Here is a 17,728-nt window from a genome sequence, read left to right as displayed (position 1 = left end):
CGCCTGCTTCGTTTGCGCCTCGCCGTCTAAATCGCCTTTAATACACACAAACCTTGATACCCGGGCTATATTCGATCGCCCAGATTTACTTTACAACAAAGCCGCCTACTGCATCGCCCGTCCCCCGCTTAAACGCCTCGCGCCACTCCCTCCTGAATATCATGGCGTCAACCTTGGGGTAAGATCTCCTTCATTCTCTCACTCTTCCCCATCCCTTACATATCTCTAGCAAAAAGACAACCTGTACTAACATGCATCTTCCGCTCTGCTCCAGCCAAATCATCCCCCTCATCATCGCCATCGCCCTCCTCAGCGGCTGCGGCTGGGTCCTCTACCAAATCTACCTCTCCTTCACAAAGATGCGCGAGACCGCGTCCGAGCGCATGGGCCGCAAGAACGTCGTCTTCACAAAGGACGGCGTCCGCGTCGGCATCAAGCAGATGCAAAACGAGAAATACGTCGACAAGACCCAGAGCTACGTCGTCAAGGCCTGGAACCTGGGGACCGCGCAGAGGGACGAGGAAATGTGAGCACAACGATACCACCTTTTGCAACCTATATCTACCTACCTATGGGGGGACCAGGAGAAGCTATTTACTTTGTCGCGGGGAGGTGTTTTTATGCATAACTAATGTTTCTTTGGGATTATAGGAAGCGGAAAGGCTCGAAATAACAAAGTGAGAAATAAGCTTGACGAGTCAACTTTGGATCCGAATGTCGGGATGACATGTGACAGATGGCATAGGTAGGAATTACTTGCACTGATGAGAGTTCGCCGATTAGGACTTGAATGGGAGGGAGCCTTGGTTTTTATTACTTTTCACGGATAAAACATCTTTGGAAATGTATTGCGGAGGAGCGTCTGGCTGCCAAACTCACGGCCGTCGCTTGACTGACTGAACAAGTCATCTAATAGGCCGTCATACATATCCTAAAATTTAACTCTATCTTAAATGCATCCACACTGATAATTCTCCCAAATCAAACCAAAATGATGACACTGCCAAACGCAAGTATGGCATGCTCCTAGCCTGTGCGCCTGACCTAACCTTTCCTTTTCCTCGGTTGATCGCCCGATGCATGCGCCTTCGAAATAACAAAAAAGAAACGGTCCGTATGGTCTTGCATCTCAATCCCCTTCTGGACTTGTATCATCGTATGTCGACATAGCGTGCTGCGTCAACTGTTGTCTCGGGTTAGCAGACTACCCATGGCTGGCTCTCCAGCTGCTTCACGTACCAATACAGTCGGCTGACCCTGGAACATCTGCTGCCGGAACATCTGCGGTGCCATGGGCATCGTGGGTAAAACCTCGGACGGTTTTGCGACTTTCATGGAGAGAAGCTTCTCGACGTTGACAGACGGACTGTTGGCCATTGTGCCATCCATTTTGATGAGCATAGAGGGAGTCCGATATTGGAGCTGCGGGTTGATTATAGCTGTTAGCCAACTATACTTGCTCATGTGCGTGCCGTAAAGAGGCTATCAGAAACGGAAATGGGGGATGATTTCATACCTGAGTTAGCATGAGAGCATACGAGACGCCAAGATGCTTTCCGATGTAGGTGAGCCGTCCACGAGCCCAGGTCCGCTGGATATCAGTCGTGTAGTCTTGTCCCTGGATACAAGCCAACGGCCAAGTTAAAAAGTATCCAGAGAGGCTTTTGTAAGTATCGTCTTCGCCGCAGGCAAACCCAGAAAGGCTGTCTTGCTGAAACAGGTGCTTTCGTGTGCTAAACCACCCGAGCTGGTAGGGTACCGAAGCTATGATATCGGTGATGTTCTCCACGCATATTCTCCTCGCTGTGGCATATTCTGGGGCTGTGCGGTAGTCGACAGGTGAGCAGACCCAGGCTGTACACCGAATCACGACTGACGCCAGGATGATTCGTGATATTCGCATCATGCCCCATATGCTGGCCACCCACAAGTCTGGGTAGGCATCGACGCGGCCTGGGAACACTTCCAGCTGACTGTAGTCGGCATCGGGAATTTCATCTTGCCAGAGGATTGTCCGGTATCTAAAATGATCTGGAAGCGTCTCCGCCCATCGGATGCACTCAAAGTCCACCTCCCGAGCTTGTCTGATCAAGTCTTTCATAGCTTCAACGCTTTGCATGTTTCGAGGGAGCTGGCTCATGAGCCGGTTTACCTCTGCCCTGATTTCCCCAGTGCGGATGCCGAGCCTCTGACACTGGGAAGCATACGTATCCCGGACAGAATCTGAATTAAGCCACCACTCCGCCTGCATTAGAGGTGGTTTGGCAGTACTGAGCGTGTGGACAATCTACGAAAACTACAGTCAGAACAGGAAGATATCAAAGTATACGAGGAATCAAACACGTGGCATGACAGAGGAAGAGCCTACCATCTGGGTTCGCACTGCAATGAACAAGGCGACGCCGATTTTGGTCCGCAGTTGCTTGCGGCCTCGTTTCCTGACAAGCTGGATCGCGGCACGGATGTGAGGTCCCCAAGCCAGCATGCCAAGGTTTCTGGTTGTTATGTTTTCGAAAAGCCCCAGCAAGAGGATTGACGCCAGTGTGGAATCCTGCTTGATGGTGTCTGGGTTGTTCAAGGCTATGTTTATAGCCCCCAACGCCTTTGAATGAATACGTAGGGCTCGTTCAACTAGAAGCTGGTCTCCCCGGGTATTGGCGAAGCTAGCCATCGCGCAGGCGTCGAACGCGGCCTTGAAATGAGGGGCCACCTCTTCTGCCCTCAGCAATGGCACTACATACTCGTGGAACCCGCGTCCGTTGCCTTGCCGGGGAATGAGGACGTAATTGGAGAGGAAGTGGCAAGTCGCCTGGCCGTCCAAGTCCATCTGCGGCTTCTGCAGTAAGGAGTAAAGGCCGGTCCAAGGGGTCTGCTGATTCTTGCGGCCATATGAAGCCATTGAAGACAAGTGTTGAGATGCCACAAAGGAGGAGTTAGCGGATGAATCTTCTCCGTTTGAAAACATTGGTTCAGGCGTAGAGCTGGGAGCGAATTTGGTCATCCGTTGCGCCAAAGCCTTTTTTGTTGCCCGCTGCGCTCTCTTCTCCGTAGCTTGGGTCTCGTTACGAAACACTAGGTCGAACTCATCTCTGTATCCGGGGCACTGCCGGCGAGACTTGGCACACTGGTTGCATGTAGGTTTTGTCTCGTCACACTAGTAGATGATGAGTTTCGACGTGGGGTTTCATAGCAGGACAAGGAGCAAAGAGACATACCTTGATGCGACGAGTCCGGCACATCTGACAGCCCCTCGAAGGCTTGCCTTGGTAGACCATGATGGATTTACGGAGCTGGCTGGCTTATATCACAAAATATCGGGTTCGGAGCTGGAATGTCGTATTCTCGAAACCATGATATTGGACCATGGAGAAGTGACCAGAAACGTCGAAAGATGAATCTACAGACGACAGATCACTGAGAGTGGATATATAGGTATATGTATATATAGGAGAGAGGAAGAATGTGTTGAGGCTGATATGGGGCGAAATTGGACCAGACCCTCTTGCCGAATCGGGATGAGAGAGCTCGAATGAGGAGGAAATAGCGTGTGAAGTCAAAAGCCACGCAGCCCTATCTCGGGACTGGGAGCCGGAGAATAGAAAAAGAGGATTAAAAGGGGAGAAGCAGTGAGAAGTCGGAGGGGATCGTCTTTAGAAATGGAATCGCAGCGGGATTGTAGAGTGGCCAGCTCACGAGGCAGCCAGCTTATGGATTCGGGAGGTGACGGTGAAGGAGAAAAGATTCGAGAGACGAGAATCCGAGGGCGCCAAGCAACTCCCAATGGTGATGGGGGAGAGGGAGGGGGGCCCGTAAACAAGAGGCCACGAAGGGAAATGTTTGCTCAACCTGTCACAAGGCAGGCAGGTGGATGACGGTGCAACAGTAAGTGACGAGAAATGCCGAGTGTTGGCAGGTAGGCGAGAAGCGATGTATCTTGCGATGAGAGAGGAGTTGAGCAGCGACTTGGTGAAATGGATGTCTGATTTGCCGAGGCAATGTAGCTAATGAATGGTTGGATGTTCACTCCCGGATAAAGTGGTGGCGAATATACACGGCAGAGCAACGAGGAGCGATCTGGAATCGGACAAGAAGTTGGATGTCTGGAGACTGGGCCAAGGAAACCAAGGAGCCAAGGTTAGGGCAGTTGGAAAATTATACAGGGCGTCAAGAGCTGGATGAAGGGTTGCGGCGTATGAAGCTATCGCAGGCAGAGTTAGAGAGAGGTATGCCGTCCACTTCGTGCTGCTGTAAGCGAAGTCCGGATCCGGATTGCAGGATTTCTAGCGAGCCGGGATCTTGGTCAGATTCAGGCGTGTCAACCGTCAACCGGGGAGCCTCTGCCGCTCGCCTGCCAGGCTCTCGCTCTGGCTCAGCCTCTTTAACTCGAACTGACTCGGACTCACTTGTATTCAGATTTCCTTTGTAGATCCGGCGCGGGTATCAACAAGAGGAGATGTTGGAAAAAGAGAATAAAGGAGGGACACGTGAAGCGCGAGTTCCGGGATGACGACGAATGAGGGGGAAAAAGACTGAAAATAGGAACAAGGAATAGGAGGCTCCAGGGATGAAGAACGGTCTCGATGCAATGTACCAGCAACTTAGACCAGCCAAACAGAAGACGGCTCACAAAGACCAGGTATCAAGTGAGAGGGTTGAAAGAACGAAGGAAAAGAAGGAAAAAGAAAGGAAACGGACGGGTTTCGCGGGAGGGTGAAATTCGTCTCGTCACAGCAGCGTGATGGCAACGGCACTTCGCACGAGACGACGAAGAAACCTGGAAGCGAGATCTTGGCGGTACCTGCGTGGGACACGAAGCTCACGGGTCGGTATTGGTACGGGTGTAGGCAGCACGGTGGAGGCGCTGGTCTTTGAGCCTGTACCTGTACGCGCACCCTGTCTACGGTGGCCGTTGGGCTAGGTACTTTAGCAGATGTAACCTGCCGTGTCGCGGATCCATGGATCTCAGTTCTGCCAGGCCTCAGACACTGAACTGAACTGACAGGTGCCAGGGGCTACAGTAGAGTAAACGCCATTGAATCCATCTAATCAATCAAATCCATGCATGATGTACTGGGGCACAGAGACTTTGACCGCTAACCGAGCAGCTAAACTAGGGGCCAGACAGGTCTGTTTCCTGCGAGTGCCGTGCCATGGGTGTCTATACCATCTCCAACATCTCCCATCCATCCGTATTGGAATCTTACTCTTACATCCACCCGGAACCAAACCAATATCATGACAAATTGACATCCCAGATCCCGGGAAATGCTGAAGACTCTTTTGCTGCCAAAGTGGAGACAAAGCCGTGCAACCGTTGCGCAGGTCAAAAAAGCTCATCCAACAGTTCTTATTTGCTGTGCATGGTTCGTTCAAGCAGCAGCTGGCCGAGATTGGACTCCCCAAAGTCCGGACTCCGCGCCTCGTACTTTAATATAAAAAAAGAAAAGAGATGCCACCAACAGCAGGATCAAAGCTCATCCATCCTTGGAGAAAGCTGCCACTTAGACACATGCTAGTTATGCTTGTTGGGGGTCAAGCTGCGGAGTGACCTGATCAACCTGATCAAGCCCCTGGCCTAGACCAGCAGTCCATTTTAATGCCAAAGTCTCTCATGCAGAGATGCAGAGCTGCAGGTTTTGGCACACTGGAGAAGCGCGGCTAGCGAGAAGCCTCACCGAAACGCATTGATGTCAATACCTAGGCCTACCGCTTACACTAAACCAAACCCTCACGAGCCGTCAAAGTTCGGTCTTCGGGCTATAATTAGCTGCGACAGGTCCAAAGGGAACCGCTTCTGTTTGGTTTGACGAGTGTCATGGGGGGTTCCATCTGCCGCTACTCCAGGTGAACTAGCACGGCACCGCTGTTACGGGGGCCAAGAAAACGAAACAAAAGATGGGAGAAAGAGTAGGAAAATAGAATTGAGCTATGAATAGAAAACAGAGGAAAGAATGGTGAGAGATGGAGGATACAGCTCCGGCCAATGGATGCTGCGGGTGCGCAAAAAGAGGCTACGTGCAGTTCCGAATGGAGGCTACTGGCAGGCCTTGGGCGTCTAGATCCCGATGAACTCTCGGTGTCAATGCATCTTTACGACGGGGTCAGTCAGAGTTTATCCGTACATAGAGCAACCAACCCATCCATGTAAGTAAGATACAGTATACAACCACCATTCACCATCACCACCTTCACCCTCACCATCTTCACCCTCACCATCTTCACCCTCACCATCTTCACCCTCACCATCTTCACCCTCACCATCTTCACCCTCACCATCTTCACCCTCACCATCTTCACCCTCACCATCTTCACCATCCCAACCACCAACGCCCGCAATCCAACCGCCAAGAAAACCTACCTTACCTCCCTACCTAGCCAAAAAAACCACCATCGCCATCCCAAGCCTGTCCTTTTACCGAACCGTCTCTCCCCGGTAGGCCAAACACGCGAAGCGAGAACGGATCACAGCGTTGCCTCCTCGTACGTGCGACCCCCCCTTCGTTGCACGTCACACCCACAGAGGCCCTGCCCAGCTTCAGCTCAACACTCATGTTTGCCTCTCTCTCTCTGTCTGTGTGTGTGTGACCTTCTCTCTTTTCCCTCCCTCTTTTCCGCTTCAAATCTTCTTACTTCTCACGTGTTCATCCTGCAATATTAGGTACATATGTATGCCTATGCACTCCTTAGTTGAGGGACATACTCGCACAATGCTTCCAGACAGCAGCCCCTGTAGTCTAATACCAAGGTACTCATGCGGATGATGACGATGCTAATGCCACCAAGTTCGCCTACATGCATGCATACGCACCCGTAAAAGTCACACAAGGGGTGAACCGTTCAATAATATATCTCCTGCAAAACAGCTGAACCAAACCCAACCGCCGTAAATCCGGACTCCGGACCTCGTACTTCCAACGTCCAACTGACAATCTCAGGCGACACAAGCCCCAGCCCCAATCACAACAACCACCCTTGGCACCTCTCGGAAATATTCTCATGATATGTAGGAATCATCCAAGGGATGCTAGGCAGGGGTTCAAACCGCCTTAGCAACGCCTCTGGACATGGTCTAGGACAGATGCCACACACACTCACAGACGGACTGGACGGAAGACGGGGTGTAAACGCCTGTCCAAGTTATCAAATAGCTCCAACTTGTGCTACTAGATATCATTAATATTACTAGTAAATATCATTAATATTACTAGTAACTACGAGTCTTCTCCTCCCCTTTCGTGGCTTTTGTCCACCTTGAATTACCAGAATCCCTGCGGTGCCTTGAGGCGGTATGACAACTTCATCCCATGCCTCTTACGCCAGTCTGCATGGCATATGACACCACTGCTCAGCTTCTTCCCACGAAAAATCCCCTACCCTCCCCTTTCTCAGATTTCTTCTTTATATCTTCCATCCATCCACCTATGGCTTTCGCACCACAGGCTCTAATAAAGCAAAAGATGTGCTATAATATAGAACAGTATAAGACAAATAGGGAAAAGGCAAACTCCTGTTACGCCCCATTGTCGCCATTGTTAAATCCTTTTTTAGTTCGCCTCTATCGGCACTCTGGCAGCCTAAACTGCTATCCAAAGTTTTTTGTTTTAACCCTCAAATAAATTAGAAATGCCCTCCAGGCCATCAGGCGTAGCCCTGCCCCCTGCGGCATCAGCCCTCTTGCGGCCTGCAGCATCAGCCGCTGCCGGAGCGCTAGTCATGAAGCCCTGTGCCATTTTGCTCCGAGTTGGGCGCTTAGACCGGCTCGAACTGTCGAAGCCCTTATTCAGCTTTCCCATCTCTGAGACGCTCACTCCTTTGAGATCCTTTAGGAATTCCAAGACGATGGCTCTCTGCTGTCGAGTGTGAGATCCGGGCTTGGCGACGTAGGCATTCAGGCGCTCCAGTTCTGCGGGATTGACATTGGGCAGTGCCGAGAGAACGTCGGTTGGCGTTGATGTGATTGTGCTATAATAGACCACAATGGTAGCAATGAGCGATGCCAACTCCTTCTGCACATCTACAAAGTATGGCTCGTGGAAGGATGTGATGCATGATCTCAGTACGTCCGAAGAGATATACTCTCGCACAGCCGTAGCGATTTCCGAAGGGATGGGAGTTGATTGATCCGCCAAGGTCCCGTTGAATCCATCAGAAGTTGCTTTCTTGGATCCTTGACCAGACGTCGAAAATTCCGGCACCAAAGAGATGAACAGTCGCAGTAGCATGCCGCAACATCGAATGTCTCGCATCCGAATTCCATGCATGCAGAAAAGCAAGAGTGGTTCGATGATTTCCTGGCGGGACAAGCAAAACTTTCGAAGAGAGGGATAGGCTTCCCCAGAAAGGAGGGTGTGCTCGCCAGCATTCTCGACCTCTGACTTCAAGGTTGGAGGATCTATATATTGAGTTAGCAATGGCAAACAAATCGGGAATGCTGAGGGGTTCATCCTACTTGGCTTGGTTGGATCCAAAAAGTCTGCGACCAGCACAACGGCAGTGTACGTCACTTGTCGGAGAATGCTCTCAGACTTCATCTCCTCCTTGAGCTCGGCATCTCCATCTGCCACCACGGTCTGCTGCTGCTCTAGCTTTGCCCACTCAGAGTTGATCTTGGTATCCATCTGTTGGAAGCACGAGGATAAAAGCTTGGGCAAGAAGTTTTCGCGGCAATCAACAGGGCAGTCGTCAACGAGGTGCCGTACCAGACTCAGCAGGTTGCTTTGCTGGTGTGTAGACAGCCATATGGAGTCTGAGAAGAAGGCCTCGGACAATGGAGCGGCGAGCTCGCTGAACCCGTAAAACTGCGAATGAAGCTTGCTCATACAGTATATGACGCCATACGCTGTTTCGCGGACAAAACGGACCGAGCCACGAATCGTGGATGCAAGGCCCTCTATCGTGCCTTTCTTATCAAGCACTCGAGCGTAGAAATCATCTTTGCTTCCCTCAGAGATACCGGCCTGCCAAAATCGATCGCTCAAGACTTTATCAACCATGTGGCGCATGCCCTCTGGGAATCCTGTCCAATTATGTGGGTTATGCGACGCGTGGGCATAGCTGGAACGAAATTAGTAAAAGGACAAAAACAACAGCATCTCGACCAAATCGAGTACGTACCTCAAAAGACGCAGTAAATCCGCCAGAATGCTTGCAAATCCTCCCTCCCAAATCACAGAGGTAGCCTGGAATGCGGTGGATGACTTGTCGACTCGGTCCACAGAGAGTGCAAGAAGGGTTTTCGTCGGACGGAGTGGCAATTGCTGTGATGTTGTGTTGGCACATGCTCTCATGGAGTATAGGATTAATAGGGGTCACACGTACCTTGAGGCGCTCTTCCAACTCGTTCTGGAGGGCTAATCCCTCTGCGTCAAGCTCAGTGGAGCCCCAATCTTTGATATTGTGTGCCTGACGGCTAACCAAGTATGCTTGAGCCTTATCTAGCCCAAGAAGTTCGCAGAAGCCAGAGTATGATTTTACGGCAGACTTGATATTCTCCTCTTGCCATTGCGCCTTGACTGGTTCAACAAACTCTCGTAATTTCTGGATCTTTGCCGGGGCATCAAGGCTCTTGGCTCGATGTCTTGGGGCCTGGGTTAGAACCAACACTAAATCTGCTGATAAACGTCGGATGTTGCAACTTACATGATTAAGAACAAAAAGCTTCGGTAAGCAAGGGTTCTTCTATCATCTAGCTTTCCGGTAGACATCATCTCATTCACACGGGCTTCGATTTGGTCGTAAACCCCCTAATGATTCAAAAAAGTTAGCCCTCCAGTACGCAGTATATGAATAGCCCATAAAAGAGAAGCATACCAGGAGGTGGTCAGGCATTCCGATCGCGAGGCGATGCAGCTCGACCATGCTCTCAACCTGAAAATCTTTAATGGCATCATTGTACGCGCCATACGCTGGTTCTAACACAGGCCATGTGAGAATGATGTGCTCCAGGACTTTGAGCATGAAGTTTGCGTTTTTGTTCAGGGCGTTTGTCGAGAAGTAGACGAGTAACTGTAGAGTTCGTCTTCGGATTAAAGGATCCTGGAGGGCACCGAGCGTTAGTCAATGCCAAGATTGGGCTATAGTATTCTTATAAAAAGAGAACATACCTCAAAGTTCATCTCCAAAAGTCTCGTGCACCAGCCCTCAAGGCTGGACTCAAGCTCGGCTATCTGTTGCTGCTGTCCAGTTAATCAGTTAGCATAATCGTCTCAACTAAGAAGCGTTCTTTGCCACGTACGTTGTCGTGTTGGTGTGACCTCTTCCACTTTGCGTATCCTTTCAACGAGGCCTCAATTAGAGTGAAGTGAGCGTCTACCTGCAGAACCGGCATGGAGTGCTTGAAATAGTTTTGTTCTAATCACGTCAGTCTATGCTTCCAATCGGAACGTCGGAGCTGCGGCAATGTCTCACTGCTAAATGGAGGCTGTCCATCATAGAGATGCAGCAGGAGTTGTTCGGTGCGCCCCAGGATATGCGATACAGCATCGACTAGTTTGAGTTGCACAATGATTTCAACGACTTGTGAGCTATAGCGGCGGTAATTGCCCAGGAAGGCATGGCGCTCAGGGATGGTATCGGTATCCTCCATTAGGAACAGGAATGTTGGGTCAGAGGTATCTTGAGGCAGATTTTCATATCGGACCAATCTGGAGCTGCAGACCTCGAGAAGAGGCCCTATCATGGATGTAATAATGTCACTTGGGCCGATCACCTTGTTCGCAAGCAGTCTCGTCCACGTTACTAAGACCGGGATTGACACCATGAGACTTTGGTGTTGTACTACTTGGAGCAAAAGCTGCAGGAAGCCTTCCGGGCTTGCATCAAGAGGGACTTGGGAATGCTTCCTCTCAAAATAATCACCTAAACTCGAGAGCATCTGTTTGTCGCAACGCTTGTTAGGAGAGAACTGGACCCGTGCGGCTGTTTACTATCAGGGGTCATACCTCAGATAACCTCTTCAAGATTTGATACTTGTCTTCGTCTACATCTTCGGCGTCGACTTCTGACCGATCAATGAGCTGCTTGAAGAGTTGAATGGATGCATTGCTGTACATGGGGGCCACGAGGTCCCTGAACTCTTCATCTGTAAAGTTGGACCGGCAATACAGAGCGTGGAGGGCATCTAGAGCGACCTGTTTGGGAGCTTGTTAGCACAAATCGCAGGGAGTTAGCAAACCGATAAATTTGTCTCACCTTTTGAATTTCGGTCGACGGCGACGCTAGGCCAGCAGACAAAATATCCACGCAGCGAGCAGAGGATATAGCTCTTGGAATAGCCCACGGCATAAGTGATAGGAAGACGGAGAATCCCTTGACAATGCACATCTTCACCTCGTCATTGGCGTCAGCATTGATACACAAGCCGAGGAAGTCTGAAAGTCGACTGAGCCAGCCCTCGTGACCACATCGAACATCTGGACCGGGCTGACGATTGGGGAACGCCTCGATCAGGACCGCAGTGGGAGTAAAGATCTCGACGCACGCCTTGCTAAGGACGCCTTCCCTCATGGCAACAACAGAGTCATCTCCGGCAAAAACCTCGTCCGATAAAGCCTCGAGGACAAACATGACAAGTTCCTTGTGAGCGGGCGAATTGGGGATTTGCCACAGCTCAACGAGCATGGCATCCATATCCGTCCAGTCGGAGCCCCAGCTTCTCTTGGCCACTTCCACCCAGAGCTGGGCAGTCTTGTTTCTCAGATATGATGGGTCGCCCTTGGAAACGGCCTGGCTGAGCTCCAGCACCCAGTTTCGAAGGGTTCGGGATTGTTCGTCGGTATAGCTGGCCCATCGGTATCGTATGGCATGCTCGAGCAGCGACAAGGCATAATGGCGGACGACGGGCGCCTGGGCCTTGTCGGAGGCTAGGGTGTAGCCTTGGAAGGGAGCTTCGGGGATGTCCTTGACCTCCTCGAGGAAAGATTGGGCTTCCCTACGCGCATCGTTGGTCGAGTGAGGGCTGTGAACCACTTCAAGCGCAAGGTGAATCTTGGCAAGCACGTCTGCGTCGCCGTTTCTCGCGTCGCCGCCGTTGGAGTTGGAAGACATGATTGATAATCAGCCAAAGAGGCGCGAGCAGAAACGCTGCAAGGCACGCGGCGCAATCGGGGATGCTTTTGTCCCACGAGACAGCCTCAAGAGAATATTAGAAGTCGGTCGGCTTGGGCACGAGCATCGAGAGTGGCTGCTGTTCACTAAAAATAAAAAAGAGCAGGGGGGCCCGGATAATTTGTTTGGTTATTGAGGTGACAGCTCGTCGGTAGCAAGACGGCCAGCGGGGTTCGACTTGTATGGATTAAGTGACTCAACTGCAATGTCAGAGGCTAAAGGAAGACGGGACTGCAAGACGAAAAGATTAATAGTATGATAGAAGAAGGTTGATGGCGAGGGAAAACGTGCACGATTGTGATTATTCGGAGCACGAGGTGAAGGCGGTCAGCTGGCAGAAAAGAGCGGGAGGATCCAGCTTCTACTTCACGCAACTGTTGTAAACTGAGGCTCTTTCTTTTCAAGGTTCAAGGTTACCTTTTTAGGGGACCTTGGATCACGAAAGCCTAGGCGACGTTAGGCCCGAGATGGAGCCTTACAGGCCCCAGCGAGCCACTAAAAGGCACTATTAACAACCTATGGATACGTTGAAGGCAAAAACACCACGGCACAGGCACAACACAGCACACGACGCCTCCTTAGCTTAGGCCTCGCCAGCCTTCCAATGCCTCAAGTTTCTTCACGCGACTGCGGTGGCACCGTTCTGCAAGGCTGAGAGGGCGGGCTACGGAGAGAGCATACAGACTCCAATGACACTCGATCACTTGCTTTACTCGGCCCAGAGAGCACAGGACAGGCGGCGGTGGAGCCGGGCAGCTCCCCTGGATCTTCTGTCGTCGTACTATTTCCCCCCAGTGGAACCGCTGCAGCTTGGTGGAGGGGCGTGTGGTGTGTGATGCATCGCTTTGATGGCCTCTGGTCCGGGCCTTGTCCTGGCTGATCAGCAACAGCATGCCTCTGCCGAATGCACCCCGCGCCGGACCTGCTTGATTACCCGGAATTCATGTCTAGCTTGCTTCGCTTCTCTCCGTCTTCTAGAAGGATTGGATTAGAAAGACAATTGCTGTCCCAATGAGGCAAACCGCCCACTTGGCTATGCCTGTTGGCCGGCTCCATCCTCCATTCTCAAAACAATAGGTATGTATTTTTGTCACAGCGGGCTTGACATCACAGGCAATTCATTAGTATTACTGCCGCGGCTCATACTCCCACAGACAGAGCAGCTTATCATAAAAGCTGGTCGAGACAACGCGCATCTTCCCGTCCTCTGCTGGCGATGGCACAACATCTGAAGCATAATTCATGCTTTTATGCTCTTCGAATCGGGCCAAGATCTCACAAGGCCAACCCTGTCCATTGGCGTCTGCCACGATCTCAACGAGCCTTGCTCCGGCATACATGCAAGATGCCAGGATTCGTATCCTCGTCGAGCCTCCCGCCGTCCGGATATCCACCAGCTTCAACCTCCACACCCCGCCTCCAAGGTTCGCGTCCGCTAGCAGTTGCACGCGCTTTAGGCCATACGAATGATGAAGATCATGAATGGCAAAGACTCGCAAATGGTCATCGTAGCTTCCAGTGACGACTATTCTACCCTGATCCTGAGTTGATAGCGACAGGGGCAGAATTGCAGTTACTCCTGCATCGTGCTGCCCCTTCACTGTTATGGAGCCGAACGGCGTGTCTAGGGTTGACGATGGGTCATCTTGATCCCCTTCCTCTTGCCAGTGACAGGTCGTATATCGAAGCATGGAGTCATCCCCCCCACAGTAGGCCGAGATAGGTTGGTTCGTTGCATGTGATGAAGCGCTTGTAGGTGAGAAAGCTATGCACCAAGCCTCAAGAGAGTTCTGAATGTCCACGTCGGCAGATTTTGCTATCTTCCACTCATCGTCTAGTTGTAATAGCCTTGCCAATCCGGTAGAGGTGGTGACTCCAATCACCCTACGTGCAATCGGATGCCAGTTGCACTGCAGAAAGAGGACATCGTCGTCGAGATCCTCACATCTGCTCGTAGTCAAGTGCTGCAATGGCGCGCTGGCGTCTCTGAGCGGGTCGAATTTGAACATGGCAAGGGTTCCAGTGCTGGACACCACTGCCAAGATGTTCTGATACTCTGGCACATCCTGGTAGAAGCGGAGGTCCAGCAGAGCAGATGGTTGCATTACGGTCTGCACTATTGATCTGTTTTCCTCATCAGCAGTCAGTAGTCCAGCAGCCTGACCAGCCTCTTAGACGTCAGAGGTGCAGCCTTACACGTCGTTGCCTTCCACCTTGAGAACGATGAGGCTACCGTTTCTATTCTGAGGTTTGGGAGCTGCTGAATCATCATGATCACCCTCCTCTTGTGCCGATGCTGGTTCGGTGTCGTCCTTTTGCAAGTTGTATGTTCCCACCACCAAATACTCAGGATGCGCGGGGCAGAACTCGGCACAGCTAGGCGGAAGGTCCAAGACCAGTGATTGCAGTGAGGCGATGGGGGTCAACTCTTCCATATTTGGTGAAGGGTGCAAATGCTAAGAGAGGGCGTGAATTTTGGGGAAAGGAAGCATAAATCAAGCTGATGGGCGGTCAAACCGAAGACATGTATGCTTCACCTGATGAACCGTTGCATGTGGTGCTGGGAAAGAGAAAGAAAATCGCTGTGGCGGCGGTGGAGCTTATCGGATAGCTTCCCGTCAAGCCCGGCGGCAGTCACTGGAGAGAGCTTGAGCTTGCAGGGGAGGCCGTTGTAAACCAAGACGAAGACGTGGATTATCACATTTCATCACCTACATAAAGAGACCATCCCCGCGGGTGAACCTTTGTCTCTTTACAATTCTTCATTATCCTGTTCTAACGCTTCTTTTATGACCAAGCCTGATAAATAATCGATATTTTGCAAGCAACTTTGATGCCATGGCCTCATCACCCACGCGCTGCTTGTACTTGTAATTTGGGGCAAACGCACTCGCCGAAACACACCTGGCCGGGCCAATTCCTGTGGCAGCTCAGCCAAGTCCATTCCTCTGCTACGGCTGAGCAATTAAGCACTTTGATGCCCACTAATTGTGTGCGATCACGTTAGCCTGTACGGGAGCTTCAGAAGACGCCAAATTGCCGTAGCGGCGGTGTCGGGTACCTGATTGCGGCGCGAGTTGGCTCAACGCCATGGACTCTGAGGATTCTGACTTTTATGGTACCTTGAATCTCATCTAATATTTCATTCTTCTGATCGGAGGAAGATTGGAAAGTATCATCTCTAACCGGACAATTCAGGTGATGATGAGGTTGCATCGCAGCTCTTACAGCGTGTCGCCGACTTTGACGTGGACGAATGGGCCCAGCAGCAGCGAGAGCATCCAGGCCGTCCGCAGCGCCATACAAACTTCATCGACGAAGCCTCTCACCTGCACAATCCATATGCCGGGATACAGTATGCTTGGCAATTGACGGAGACGATTGACGATTTTCTCACGCGGCTACCGCCCGCAACAACTGACCAGACACCAGATACGCCATGGATCTTTATATGCAACCCCTACATCCAACGGGTACACAAGCATGAGAGCCAGAGCCAGTTCTCCAAGGGGAATGAAGATGAGGCGCCCGAGGAAGAGGGCAGCAAGACGGCTATCGTCGCTCAAGGTGGTCTGGAGAGGCTTCACTTGGTCACCAAGTTTATCGAAGGAATGCAGAGGTCGGGAAAGGCCAAGCCTGTTGTTGAGAGGGAAATCAGAAAGGAGCAGAAGCAGGCTACCGACGACATTCTCAAACTGGCCCATCTCGCTAAGGTGCGAACAGGCAAAGTATGATTCGTCCCAGTTGGTCGATGATATGATGTGACACCTTGTTGCTAACCAAGCCTCACCTGTAGTGGCTGTTGTTCTGCCCAGCTTCGGAAGTCAACGAGATGTGGGAGATTGTCGCCAAAGCAACTGCAAACAATGAGCTTGGCATCGCCGCCAAGGTTGCGCCGCGATCGCCATTGGAGGATCCTCGCAAGGATCGCATTCTATGCATATACACATCCGACTTTTCGGACAAGGCAGACGTTGGGCGCGTCTTGCAAAAAATGCGCGAGCTGAAGCTCGTAGAGGCCAGAGGCCGTCCTATATATTATAAACCGGGTAAGCTCTCTGCTGCTCTGTGCATGTCTAATATCGAAGACTGACAAACACCACCAACAGATGCATTCACATATATTGGTATTTCGCACGGCAATGCGTGGGGGTTGAGGGCATCTATTTATAGCTCTGGCGACGTATTTCCTCGCCGAGCTTGAGAGGACACCAAATAGAGATCATCTTCTCAAATTGGTAAAACAACAAGAAATGTACACTAAATTGCTGCAATACTTTGATACCAATACCGAAATAACCAATGGGAGATGTACCCATGAGTATCAAGCCGACTGAATAAAACACAATGTATGCTAGGACAAGTAGATACCAATATGCTAAACGCCAAGTTTTTTTAATGACTTTCATATCATGTCACGTCGTGCCATGCCACGCCAACCCAAATGCCGCCTCTCTATAACAGTCCGATATATCCCCGAGGAACCTCCTTCTCTCTATTTGTATGGACATCACGACAACAGCTCGATGCAAGCTATGTGACTTGCCGTTCATCGTAGAGAGAGGTTTGATCCGGGTCGACGGCCTTGAGTAAGAGGATAAGTCGATAGGCGCTATTTCCGTTAAGGTAGTACCGATGCAACTTTTTAGATCGAATGAAGCCAAGGCCTTCGTACAACTTCATGGCAGCTGTGTTGGTCTCCTCAGTCTCCAGCACAATTTCGTCGGCATTGCGGTTTGCCATGGCATCGATGGCCTTCTTCACCAGAGCGGTGGCAACTCCCCGCCCACGGAAATGCGACGCCACGGCCAGCATGGCAATGTACCCTCGCCGAGTTGGAGGCGAGTGAGATGAGTGCACCTCCAGCTTGCAGACTATGACGCCGATGAGGGATGAATCCTCTGGATCCAAGGCCTGAATCGATCAGATATTGCTGTGGGCGAGAGACTCGACGGAGGTAGATGGCTTACCATGAAGCAAAGGTGAGACCACTGGCAGAGAAAGTAACGGTAGACGTAGATGCTGTATGGCTCACTCAAGTCCTTTGAGATGAGGGCCCGGATGGCGGGGAGATACTGGCCCTCCAGCCGGTGCTCATACTGGATATACTCCAGGTTGGCTGGCAGCTGCTTGGTCGACGACCCTGCCATGGTGTTTTGCTGGTTTGCTGGTTTGCGGTGAAGGGCTGTCCGTCTGGGGAAATAGTGCAAGAAATAGCGATGTGATGCCAGAAACCTGTCCGTCTATCCCACGTTCTTTATCCCCTCTCTCGTTCAACCACCTCCTCCAATGAGTGACTCAACCGGCGGCCGGTGAGTCGGCAATGGGAGCAAAAAGCCAAAGTGGCAGCCAACCAGGCAGGCCGGTCAGCATCGGCGGAAAAGGCAGGGAATCCTTCGAGAGGCCTGGCAACAGAGGTTGGGTGCCTGGCAAGCAACTTTTGGCCTTTTTGGTGCAACTCTAAGTAAGTCTGACTAAAGCAAATCGAGGGTGGAGGCTCCCTACCGTCGCGTGACGGTCAATCACATGTTAATGGGGGGTCGCAGAAAAAACGTGCTAAAAAAGCTGTGCCTGTACTGGAGCTCAGCTCAGCGAGATTCCCAGATCCGGGCGAGGGAAAGCC

General features: G+C 51.4%; 7 protein-coding genes across 7 annotated transcripts; 2 read left to right on the top strand and 5 right to left on the bottom strand.

Moving 5' to 3' along the window:
* Nucleotides 1-161: 161 nt before the first annotated feature.
* On the top strand, nucleotides 162-530 carry M431DRAFT_500402 (hypothetical protein; the record flags this gene model as incomplete). The annotated part of the gene is made up of 2 exons (XM_024917918.1): nucleotides 162-178; nucleotides 275-530. 2 exons carry the CDS (start codon nucleotides 162-164, stop codon nucleotides 528-530), a joined length of 273 nt encoding a protein of 90 aa, XP_024768992.1.
* A 599-nt stretch (nucleotides 531-1,129) lies between these two features.
* On the bottom strand, nucleotides 1,130-3,275 carry M431DRAFT_97957 (hypothetical protein; the record flags this gene model as incomplete). Its single annotated transcript, XM_024924982.1, has 6 exons — nucleotides 1,130-1,183; nucleotides 1,240-1,422; nucleotides 1,517-2,287; nucleotides 2,369-2,827; nucleotides 2,924-3,154; nucleotides 3,216-3,275. 6 exons carry the CDS (start codon nucleotides 3,273-3,275, stop codon nucleotides 1,130-1,132), a joined length of 1,758 nt encoding a protein of 585 aa, XP_024768991.1.
* A 2,681-nt stretch (nucleotides 3,276-5,956) lies between these two features.
* On the bottom strand, nucleotides 5,957-6,668 carry M431DRAFT_277748 (hypothetical protein). Its single transcript, XM_024913996.1, has one exon. It carries the CDS (start codon nucleotides 6,313-6,315, stop codon nucleotides 6,106-6,108), a length of 210 nt encoding a protein of 69 aa, XP_024768990.1. The 5' UTR covers nucleotides 6,316-6,668; the 3' UTR covers nucleotides 5,957-6,105.
* A 933-nt stretch (nucleotides 6,669-7,601) lies between these two features.
* Nucleotides 7,602-12,045, bottom strand: M431DRAFT_10185 (hypothetical protein; the record flags this gene model as incomplete). Its single annotated transcript, XM_024911353.1, has 11 exons — nucleotides 7,602-8,392; nucleotides 8,450-9,054; nucleotides 9,115-9,257; nucleotides 9,319-9,577; nucleotides 9,640-9,743; nucleotides 9,811-10,035; nucleotides 10,104-10,175; nucleotides 10,235-10,350; nucleotides 10,408-10,873; nucleotides 10,941-11,129; nucleotides 11,191-12,045. 11 exons carry the CDS (start codon nucleotides 12,043-12,045, stop codon nucleotides 7,602-7,604), a joined length of 3,825 nt encoding a protein of 1,274 aa, XP_024768989.1.
* Nucleotides 12,046-13,149: 1,104 nt separating this feature from the next.
* M431DRAFT_513064 (hypothetical protein) lies at nucleotides 13,150-14,629 on the bottom strand. Its single transcript, XM_024919948.1, has one exon. The coding sequence runs from the start codon at nucleotides 14,208-14,210 to the stop codon at nucleotides 13,233-13,235; it is 978 nt and encodes a 325-aa protein (XP_024768988.1). The 5' UTR covers nucleotides 14,211-14,629; the 3' UTR covers nucleotides 13,150-13,232.
* A 566-nt stretch (nucleotides 14,630-15,195) lies between these two features.
* M431DRAFT_543338 (hypothetical protein) lies at nucleotides 15,196-16,660 on the top strand (the record flags this gene model as incomplete). The annotated part of the gene is made up of 4 exons (XM_024921151.1): nucleotides 15,196-15,223; nucleotides 15,304-15,833; nucleotides 15,902-16,154; nucleotides 16,215-16,660. 4 exons carry the CDS (start codon nucleotides 15,196-15,198, stop codon nucleotides 16,307-16,309), a joined length of 906 nt encoding a protein of 301 aa, XP_024768987.1. The 3' UTR covers nucleotides 16,310-16,660.
* On the bottom strand, nucleotides 16,254-17,598 carry M431DRAFT_20735 (hypothetical protein). Its single transcript, XM_024913409.1, has 2 exons — nucleotides 17,076-17,598; nucleotides 16,254-17,019 (listed from the first exon to the last, which is right to left on the bottom strand). Exons 1-2 carry the CDS (start codon nucleotides 17,253-17,255, stop codon nucleotides 16,639-16,641), a joined length of 561 nt encoding a protein of 186 aa, XP_024768986.1. The 5' UTR covers nucleotides 17,256-17,598; the 3' UTR covers nucleotides 16,254-16,638.
* Nucleotides 17,599-17,728: the final 130 nt, after the last annotated feature.

The sequence above is a fragment of the Trichoderma harzianum genome, assembly GCF_003025095.1.
Source record: "Trichoderma harzianum CBS 226.95 unplaced genomic scaffold M431scaffold_19, whole genome shotgun sequence".
NCBI lineage: Eukaryota > Fungi > Ascomycota > Sordariomycetes > Hypocreales > Hypocreaceae > Trichoderma > Trichoderma harzianum.
The sequence above is the reverse complement of the archived record's forward strand: the minus strand, read 5'-3'. Positions and strand labels throughout refer to the sequence as shown.